The 11046-nt window shown below is 33.0% G+C and overlaps 1 protein-coding gene across 3 annotated transcripts; it reads right to left on the reverse strand.

The window, feature by feature from the left end:
• Window positions 1-4669: 4669 nt before the first annotated feature.
• Window positions 4670-9896, reverse strand: LOC145150412 (uncharacterized). 3 transcript variants are annotated; one of them, XM_079075272.1, is made up of 7 exons: window positions 9677-9896; window positions 9471-9526; window positions 6898-7032; window positions 6318-6818; window positions 6086-6217; window positions 5538-6001; window positions 4670-5435 (listed from the first exon to the last, which is right to left on the reverse strand). In XM_079075272.1, exons 3-7 carry the CDS (start codon window positions 6995-6997, stop codon window positions 4803-4805), a joined length of 1830 nt encoding a protein of 609 aa, XP_078931398.1. In that variant the 5' UTR covers window positions 6998-7032; window positions 9471-9526; window positions 9677-9896; the 3' UTR covers window positions 4670-4802. The 3 variants fall into 3 exon arrangements, with proteins under 3 accessions (XP_078931398.1, XP_078931397.1, XP_078931399.1); XM_079075271.1 differs by having other exon boundaries at window positions 9471-9530; XM_079075273.1 differs by having other exon boundaries at window positions 9471-9530; window positions 9636-9896.
• Between the last annotated feature and the right edge of the window lie 1150 nt (window positions 9897-11046).

Raw genomic sequence — 11046 nt, forward strand, 5'->3', positions numbered from 1 at the left:
TCAACAATTAAGTTGGTGAGTTCATAAGCTTTTGGATGTAGAATTTGAAAACCCTGGTTACTACCAATATGTATAGTAGTTTCTGTTTGAACTAAAACCGAGTATTGTATCCCAAGTTTGAAAACCTTTGTTTGTAAATGTAATGTATACATCAAGAAAATCCAATGTTTTCCTTATAAAATGTTATGTAGTCTTAAATCCCAAGACTGAATGTATGTGTGTGAGTTGTACTTGTAGCGTGTTTGTAATTTTAATGAATACCCAAGAAAATCCAATATTTTCCTTATAAAATGTTATGTAGTCTTAAATCCCAAGACCGAGTGTAAGAGTGTGTTTTGTACTTGTAACGTGTTTGTATGCAGTTTCAAAATAGATAAAACCCCTTTTTAAAGTAGAAATTCCCGTAAACTATATGTGTCGTTATCCTCCTATGTGAGTCGCTATAACCATACTATAACAGAGATGCCTGCTGCGACGTTCTTCAGGTGTCGGAATCGAAATGACATTTGTCACCCCTGATCGGCCGATCGGGCTTTTGCAAGCAGCATGGGTGTGGGTTGTCAATCCCAATATAGATCTATACACAATTATCACGCTCTCCCTACAAGAGGCTCTGGTTATAACTATTTAGAAATTTTAACCCGTACTCTAAGAGTACAATGAAGACGAGTCTCACAATTTACGATAACTAGTTTACGTGTAGTATGCGAGTAAAACCTTTTCTGTGGTGAAATTGAAACCCCTTTTCGTGCGGTATGTTTGAAATGTGAAATCCCTAAACTATACCCTTTACAGTTTATTGTGTAGTAAATTAAAAAGCCATTTGTATTGAGAGTAAAACTCTTTTCATGTAGTATGCTTGTATTGTAAAATCCATAAAGTATACTTATTATACTTTATTGTACTTATTAGAAGTGTTTGAAATCCTTATCATGAATGACAAATTTTCTGTTTATGATGTTAAACTAACAAGAAATACATTCATCATTTGGAAACTTATTGTTATACACTTTGCTCAACATGTTACAAAGTGTAGTAAATATTGTAAGCTGTTTAACTAGTTTTTAACTTTTCTGCACTGTTTTAGAAAAATCACAGAAAAATCATACGATGTCGAAAATTGAATCCGTAAACTCTGGGAGTTTAAAAATTGTATCTAGTTTGTTCATAATTTTTATTATGATTTTTAGAAGTCTCTAACTTGTGTGAAAATGTTCATTTTCACAGACTAGTCCGAATTCGTTTCTGAAATGATAGGCAGTTTTGTAAAAATCGCCATAAATTGTAGAAAACTCGTATGGAGATGTGCAAGTAGTCATTAGAAAGGTATAAACCTGAAATATTTTCATATGAAACAGTTTTGAAAGATATTAAGTTTAAGATGTTCAAAATAGTCCGTGAATGGAACTAAACTTTCCTATTGAAAGCTGATGTTTGAGTTTAGTTAAGTTTTTGGTGTTTTAACTTGTATTCTCCCCCTAAAACTTGAAGAAAACATGAAAATGTAGGGGTATGAACTCAGATTGAGTGATTTTTTAGGATGGATGTAGAAGAAAAGAAGTTTCCAAGTCAAGAACACTTGAAAGATGCTTGAAGATTTGAAGATCCTAAGCACAAATATGACGATATTTATGTAAGAGATTCATGATTTGAGTGAAGGAGTGTAGAGTATTCAAGTGTAGGATGAAGATACTTACCAAAACTGAAGGAGAATGCTCAAGAACAGCCTTTAAATTTCGAGTTTAGAGAGAGAAAGTGAGAGAGAAATGGGTTTGATTTTTTTTTGGTGAGAAGAATGAATATTTTGGGAGGAGAGATAAGGATTTGTCCAGCCTTTGATCAAGATAACTTGCTGGAGAAGAGTGTGAGAGGACAAATAGTTGAATAGCTAGAGGTGAATACTGACTGGAGGTTGTCATAGAGTGGGTATGGGAGGTAGCTTGTGTCATTACTTTATGGGAAAGTCAACACTCCAAATGAATATCTTGCACAAAAGATATTATTCTTAGATAAAGATTTCACACAAAATGTGATTAAAATATGAATATATAGGGTCTTATATGTCAAAATATGAGTTTGGGTGAAAATCCCACGTTAAAATCATGAAAAACGAGCTTAAAACGCGAAACTACTCGAAAATCGGGATCAAGAAGCGAAGCTGCGAGGTTTTGAGGGTCAGAACCGAGGGTTCGGTCCAAGAAGCTTGAGACCCGAAGGTAGGTGGGCCGAAAGTGGAAGGAACCGAAAGTGGTCTTCGGACCGAAGGGTAATTCAGGGCCGAAGGTTGATTCGGACTGAAAGTGTGTTCGGTTCTTAAGAGCGGGTTCGGTCCTAATGGTAGGTTTCGGTCCTTATAGCAGGTTTCGGTCCTTATAGCAAGGTTCGGTCCTCATAGCAGGTTTCGGTCCTTATAGGGAGGCTTCGGTTCTAAGAGTGGTTTCGGCCCTACATGGCTGTTTTTCGAGAAATCTTTCCGTTTCGAGCGGTTTTTGACTAAATTAAGGGTCGGGATGCCCCGAGAGTTCATGAAAAGTTGAAAGAGATTTCGAGAGAGATTTGGGAGAGATTTGGGAGAGAGAGAGAGAGAGAGAGAGATAGCGAGAGAGATTGAGAGAGACTTTGTTTGTCACCTTTGCCAGTGTTTAGCTTCGAAATGCAAGGTTTGTAGACCCCATCAAGCCTCGTTATGAGTGTTATACGCCCCCAAAGGGTATGTAATAATGTTTTATCGAGTAGTTCCATCACTTATCCTGATTAGGGTTTAGATTTTCTGAACACGTGAAAACTCAAAGTGATACTTTGCATTAGAATGGTGTGTTGTACAATAGTAAACATAATGTAAACTCTAATATACAAGGGTTAATTGAGTTGACTGGTTTGACTGGTTGACTTTATTTGACTTTGACTTGACCATAAAGTGACGGTTGTCACATATTATAATTACAATATCAGTCCCTTAAATTAATTAATCTCTTTTGATCACTAAATTAATAATTTTTGACCAATATTAATTAAATAATATGATTTCTCTTTTAATATATTATTCCTATAATATATTAATAAATCATAATTTAACCTCTTTCTCCATCATTCATCCAGTCAAGTTGCTTTGGTGAAGGCAACCCAAAAGGACCATGCTACTATCGGGTCAAGTACATACCAAATATAGTTATAGGCTTAGACACCTAATCCAACACTTTCAACTGAGTTTGAACCCGGATAGATTGGGTTGGCTCCTAGATGTGTCAGATAATTTTTCTGTCTCTTCTGCTAGAGCTTATTTAGATGGAGATCTGTTGTTGTTGTTTTCTGGTGGTAGTGAAACCAGATGGAATAATTGGATTCTCATCAAAATTAATATTCTAGCATGGAGGATTCGGTTACAGAGTATTCCTACTAGAGAGAGACTTTCTCATAGAGGTATTATGGTGGATTCGATTATGTGTCATGTTTGCTCTCTTACGGTTGAATTAGTTGATCATCTTTTCGCTTCCTGTAAAGAGCTTGTAGGCGTTTGGACTCGTATTGTCATATGGTTGGATATCCAGATTCTAGATAATGTTTCGGTGCAGTCTATTTTTTCTTGGTTAGATTCGATTTCTTTGAGGGGCGGACAATGAAAAACGTTTGAAGTTGTAATTTTTACAGCTTTATAAAGTTTGTGGAATTTTCGTAACTCTATTGTTTTTGGAACGATTCTTCCTAGGAAGTCTGGTATTTTTGATGATATTGTTCATATGGCGTTTTTTTGGATTTCCAATAGAAGTAGCAAAGGTAGAATAAGTTGGACTTCTTGGTTGCATAGTCCTTCTTTTGCTACTGCTTTGTTATAATGGTTTTTTCTAGCTTCTTGTTAGTTTTTAATAAAATTTTCACCGTTCAAAAATAAAAATAATAATAGTCATGTTTAATTTTTGCATTACTTTTTTAATGAACAAGCCTCGTGGGCTTTTGAACAAGTCTACGATTAATGAATAAATGATAATGCTTGAACTTTCAATAGTCTATGATCCTTATTTGTTTTGTTGTTTTGGCCCAATTATTGTACCCAAATTCCATTAGAGGTCACAGTTTCCCAATTCTCACCACCAATGTAAATATTTTTATGATTCTCTTTTATTTTAATTTCTAATGTAAATTTAAAAAAAAAAATACCACAACATTTAGGGGTATTGATAACATTAAATCATTAGTATAGTTATGGCAAAAATGTAGGGTAATGGTATTGTTGGCACTTGGCAATTGGTTAGAGCGGAAATAGTGGTGTGATAGTGTCTGGACTTGTACACAGGGGTTTTATTATTATTTTTTAAAATATTTAATGTTAAGTATCATAAATTACAAACTAACTATATATTACAAAAAGTTTTACACATATATTTAATTTATTACTTTTTATAACATATACAAAAATAATAATAATGAGTATTATCAATACGAATTTTGAAATACAAATTAGCACTTAGTTTATTCAATTATGAAATACAATACTTTTAAATATGGTTTCTATGTGTAATTTGTTAAATGTTAAATTATGATGCTTACGTGTATGTTATGAGAAGATGGTTTAAAAAGAAAAAGATAAACCAAATTTCAATACTTCTAAAAAGAGATACAAAGAATATTCATGAATAAAAGAACAAAACTACATAAAGTGAGATACATATACTTTACATGAAAGAATCGACTATAAACTTTAATAATAAAAAATAAGTTTCAATACATGTTCTTAAAACAAAATCTTTATCAAACCAAACCAAACCAAACACACAACAATAATAACAACTACTACTACTAGACATCTAGACCCTTGGATTTTGATAATAAAGCACTGGTTTCTTGGGCTTAAAGAGATACCTAGACCCATACGTTGAACTAAACACGTCTTTCACAAGAGGATATTGTAGTTGAGCATACGAAACAATAGGTATAAGCGCAACCACACTAATGAAGATTGCAATGACAATAAACTTGTGACGATATATCACAAAGAAACTAACACTAAAAGAAAACATCATGGTGACTATGGAAAGAAAAAGCATTGATAAACCCACCAAAAGCTTTTTGGGTAATGATTCAAGGAAATCCTCCTGAGCATAACGAGACGTGAGGATGGATAAAAACACAAGGATTGAAGTGGAAGACAAGATTAAGGAAATAGCATCCAAGATGACAAATACTAGGAATGGACCGTTGTGAAGAAACATAGGAAAGCCGGTTTTTTGGTCGTAGCCACCGGGAATTGTGTAAGCGACTGCAAATACTACGGTGGCTATTAGGGCGGCAGCCACCATGCATTTACTAGCGGTTCCTTTCATCCATTTCTCACCTTCGGTTACTAAAGGTTTGTGGTTTTCAGTGAATAGTTCATATGGTGTTAAGCCACTTTTGTTCTTCTTTTCTTTGTAAAGAGGAGGTACCATAGACTCCACTTCCTACAACACAAACATATATAGGAGATTATCATACAATAGGGTGAATGTAAACAAGTAATAAATTAACATGGATAATATTTGAGAGAAATATAAAATATATACCTTGAACCATAATAATTTATGTTGCAACTGGAAAGCTGCCCCTGACACATGTCGAAGTCGGGTTTTCTGAGTGTTATTTCCAACCAAATGTAACATATTATTCCCTTCTAGATCTTTGACTGGAATTATCAAAGCCTTCATGGATCCGATCTCATACAACAAATTATATATACCCTCATGACGATGAGAAACAGCAACATGAAAAATACTTTGATTGTTTTCATTTTGCTTCCATATAAGATCAGGATATCGACGTATGAGCTCAACCAAAAACCTAGTATTTCCTGTTTCTGCAGCAACAAAAAGTACTCGAGAGGGGTATGTTTGTTTCCCATCTACCAGAACTATTGGGCCTCTGAGTATTCTGTCTATTTCAGTTTTGGGCTTTTCCTCAATACTTGTCCAAATCTTTATTAGTAACTCCACGGCTTTATTGTCAACTGGTTCCACCTTCAAATGGAAGGCTGCAAAAATAGAAATAACAATTAAGAACCAAACACAAGCCAATTTTAATTATAACAAATTAAATGTAGAAAGCGAAAAGATACTTGAATTCACGACGCTTCTGATGTAATGTGGTTTTATTTCATCAAATGCAGAAGGCTTTCGAGCCAAAGCACATAAAGCTTCCCCACTTTGAGCAAGTAGTGGGTGGTGCTCCAATATTTTCAGAGCGAAATCTACAAAAGAATAAGTTAATAGATAAAATGTATGTGCAAAAGTTATTAGCATGTAATAATGAGAAACGAAAGCTTTCAAGTAATTAAAATATGTACGTACCGAAGAAATCCATCTCAATGGACTTCAAGAAAACCCAACTCCTATTCTTAGGTGTCCAACCAGAGGCATTCATTTGAAGAGACTCTTCATAGAGATAATCCACCATTTCTATGTTTCCAAATAACACAGCGATATAAAGCGGCATCATTTGTTCGCCATTAGGGATGGTAGGCAAATTACTGTTACTCCCCACCATAATTTTAGCAATTTCAACATTTCCAGATATAGCTGCCAAAGAAAGGGCAGTGTTTCCACTTCTATTCTGCAGTTGCAAGTCGGCCTCACTCATTTTACCCACAAGATATTGCACGAATTCGATGCTGTCAGTGTTGCTTTGAGCTGATGCTGCAACGTGAAGTGGTGTTTCGCAGTTTTCATTGATGCTGTAACGTAAGAGGTATTCAGGGCTACCGATGATGTGTTTTGCGGTTTGCCAGTCTGCTTTAGTTAATGCTTCGCATAGAGGAACGCATATATTGATGTAGTCCCTGCGTCTGTTATCTGTGTATATTTCAAAAATGGCCTCAAAGATTCCCAACAAAATTAGTATAAGTTTGAAATTATAAGATGGTATAGTTACCAGCAAGTAAATCTTGACAAGGAAGATTGAAACGTGATTGAGGTAGCGGTGGTGGTTGCGGTGGTGGATCGTCGTGGATTATGCCATTTGCTTCACCCATTGGAACTACGCCTTGTTTTCCGAGTGCTTATCGCCCTGAAAACATATCATGCCATACGAATGAAGAATATGATTGTTACAAGACACTTGTCTTTTCTCTAACTAATAGCATCCACAGTGTATGGTTTAATGGAATAGTTAATAAAGTAGAATGTCTAGTTGACATTTAATAGATTAAACTCAACCATAGTGAGATGTCAAGTTGACATTCAAATGAATCTGAGGTTCGGTGGCCACTAAACTGTTCAATGGGAAAAGTTGTACAGAAATTCAATGCACTATTGTACTATACAAATTAAATAGTAAAATTGTATAAAAAATGAAATATTAATGTGACAATCCATCATAAAATTTTTTACAGAATGTTGTTATTATATACATTTGACCATGTCAAAATCTATAAAATTTAAGTACCTTTGTTTTCTTTAAGATTATTTATTTGTACTTGTCACTTTATTGTTTCCATAAATACTTTTTTTTAACAATTCTAGAGTTTATGGTGGCCGTTCCTTCCATTAGATCCCAAAATGTGAGTTTTTTTATTGGAATTGAAAAGATATCTATATATCTACTATAAAATTGGTCAGGTTAGTTGTATCATGAAACCCCATGACTTTCAAATTCATTATAACAACTAGAAAGGTTACCCCTACTACGCGGGGGCCAGAAGCTTTCAATGTTGTTTGCGAATCGATAAATATGACAGACGTAGAAAGTGCAAGGATGAAAAGCCCGGACTTTGCCCCGGACCGTTTTTTTCATGTTTTTATGAAAAAATGTAAAAGTTTTGACTGCAAGGACCAGAAGTGTCAAAATGGCTAAAGAATTAAAGGGGTAGGAATTAGCAACTTTTTAGAAAAGGGATCAAAGTTGTCAAACCGTTAAAGTTTTGTGGCCAAACTTTAAAGATTAAAAGGTTCCTAAAAAGTGTAAAAATATTGATTGTAAGGACCAAAAGTGTTAAAATGGTTAAAGAATGAGGAGCAAAGTTGCCAAAAAAATCCAGTTTTTATGAAAAAATGTAAAAGTTTTGACTACAAGGACCAGAAGTGTCAAAATGACTAAAGAATTAAAGGGGTAGGAATTTGCAACTTTTTAGAAAAGGGATCAAAGTTGTCAAACCGTTAAAGTTTTGTGGCCAAACTTTAAATATTAAAAGGTTCCTAAAAAGTGTAAAAATATTGGTTGCAAGGACCAAAAGTGTCAAAATGGTTAAAGAATGAGGAGCAAAGTTGCTAAAAAACATCTAAAATTATTATTCCTAACTTTGAAGCCCAGTAATAATACAGGGACAAATTCTGCCAAGAAAATGACAAGTTTACTATTCATTTTCTTCATAACTTTAATATATATATAATAATAATAAATCAAAATTGGTTAATTAAAATGAGATAAATGCAAAGTAAATAAAACTTTGTACCTAAACTTTAGTTTTATATAACTTTTTAATAATAATTAATAGTTTTAAAATTAATTAAGTAATAATAATTAATAGTAACAAGTTGGAGCTAGCTCATTAACAAGGTGTCGAATAAGGTGTTTCTAATAAAGAGGCCTCGGGTTCAATCTCAAATCGTTCTAAAAAAATAGTAAAATAAAACTAAAAATTAACATTCCCATACAAACAGTTTTGATATTTTTGATCCAAACTAAAAGTAGTCTAATAAAAACTTCTAAATTAATTCATCAATAACAATATTTAAAATAAACATTAAATCAAAATTTCTATTTAATTTTTAAATCTTTTATTATTGATTTAAAATAAAAAATAACAGTTTTTCAGATTAATCTGTTATCAATCAACAACAAATATTACAAAATATTAATAACAAATATTTTATGAATAGTTATTAGTTATATGAATATTCTAGTGTCAATAATGGAAGAATGAAGAATCTATCTTGAGGTATCGAGCCTTTGAAAAACAAAATTTTATAATATTGTAACACATTTCTAACTTCACAATAACAAAACTTTATTAGCACGGTATCTTTTCAAAACCACTATACTGATTTATGCAAAACGATCTATCATTAATCATTATCTGATTATGAATTCGCATTTTGGAAGCATAGCTTTCCCAAAAGTTAGAGGATGCAACTTTTTAATTAGGAAAAAAAAAAAAAAAAAAAAAAAAACGAAGAAAGTAGCAGTCAACTTAATCTCCAGTGGTACGACGCCGTTTACGGATATCTGCTCCTCTGTATGAACAGCTAATGCTTGCCGGAGCTTACAAAAATACTACAGCAACTAGAATTATATCAAATTTCTCATTACTTTCCTTTCAATGTTAACAATTGATGCAATAAGCATATGAACAATGAACAGAACAATTGTTCATCACGATAAATCATACCTACTACTCAACCTAAATCCAGATTAGGTTAAAAAATCGCCGAATTGAATACATTCGAAAACGTTCAAACAAAATTTGGATTCAGGTTACGGAAAAAATCACAGCCATGAACACATACCTTGTCAAATTACGGTAGATGTCTGTCGTTTTGCTGGTTTTGCGATGATTTTGAGCCTGGCTACAAAATAAGAAATCGATAATCAACAAAAAAAGCTTCACGAAAAGCTGAATTGAGAGGTTTGGAGAAAGAAGATGGAGAAGAATCATTTGCATTACGACATACAGAAGTAGATAATCAAAAACGAAGAAGAAAAAGAGGTTCACCGATGAATGAAATCAGAAGCCTTTAAGAAGATGAAGAATGACAATCGTCGAGGCAACCTGCGGGATTTATAGAGCTTCTCACTCGTCATCGGATGTCGGAAAGGATAAAAACGCAGGTTCGAGGAAATGCAGCTGAACTGAAGAAGCCAAAAAGAGTATATTTTTGGATTTGTGAATGTAATGTAAATCTCCATGAAATAAGGTTTAATTGTTTCAAAGAAACCTCCTGTGTGAAATGTGGTCATTCTTCTAACGCGTGTGGTTACCCTGTGACCCAAACATGTATCACACTATTTTGAAAGAGTGTAATTCCAACATATTAATATAAAAATGAGTTAATTTAAGTTTCTGAATTGAAAATTGAAAATTTATACCTAAAAGATATGAGAAATCTCCATAAAATTCCTAAAATTTTATCCTAATTTACGAAAAAGTCTCAAATTAAATTTTGTTTACGAAAAAACATGAATTACCGGTAAAAATGGCGATTTGACCCATTTTTTCCGGTTTACCGGTTTTATTACTTACCTGTTTCACTAAAGTCTCATTATTTTACCCTAATTTGCGAATAAGTCCAAAAATAAACTTTACTGATAATTTGACTATTTGCTCTATGTAACATACATTTTACCGGTTTCATTGCTGACCCGAACGCCTAGTCATTAAATGAGATGATGAGATGGATATGTTTAGTTAAATAATGCTATGTTTAGCATAAAACTTGATATCCTGATGTATTGTATATCTTTTTGGAACATAAAATGCATCCAACGACGACTACAATAATTACATAAACTAACAACAACTGCGTTATTTTGACTTAATAAGAAATATCAAATTGTCTATCTAATATTATGTAACCCAATATATCCATCTCATCAGACATCAACTCATTTTTTGCCCTTTTTTCTTGGAAACACACATTTTATTGGTTTTATTGCTGACATAGATACATAGCCATAATGAGTCGATGAGATGAATATCAAAATTTTCAGTCAATGGGACATTATATAACCAATCGTATTCATCTTGTTAGCTAACTTAATGACTAGGTGTCTAAGTCAGCAATGAAACCGATAAAATGTATGTTACATGAAGAAAATAGCCAAATCATCAGTAAATTTTATGTTGGGACTTATTCGCAAATTAAGGTAAAATAATGGGACTTTATTGAAATATGTAAGTAATAAAACCGGTAAACCGGAAAAAAGGGGTCAAATCGGCATTTTTACCAGTAATTCATGCTTTTTGGTAAACAAATTTTAGTTTGGGACTTTTTCGTAAATTAAGGTAAAATTTTAGGACTTTTCTGGAGATTTCCCAAAAGATATTGATCAATTTTATACTATCTTTTAATTTAATCTATTAAA

The sequence above is a fragment of the Lactuca virosa genome, chromosome 1 (genome assembly GCF_052849685.1).
Source record: "Lactuca virosa cultivar CGN04683 chromosome 1, Lactuca_virosa_CGN04683_v6, whole genome shotgun sequence".
Taxonomy (NCBI): Eukaryota; Viridiplantae; Streptophyta; class Magnoliopsida; order Asterales; family Asteraceae; genus Lactuca; species Lactuca virosa.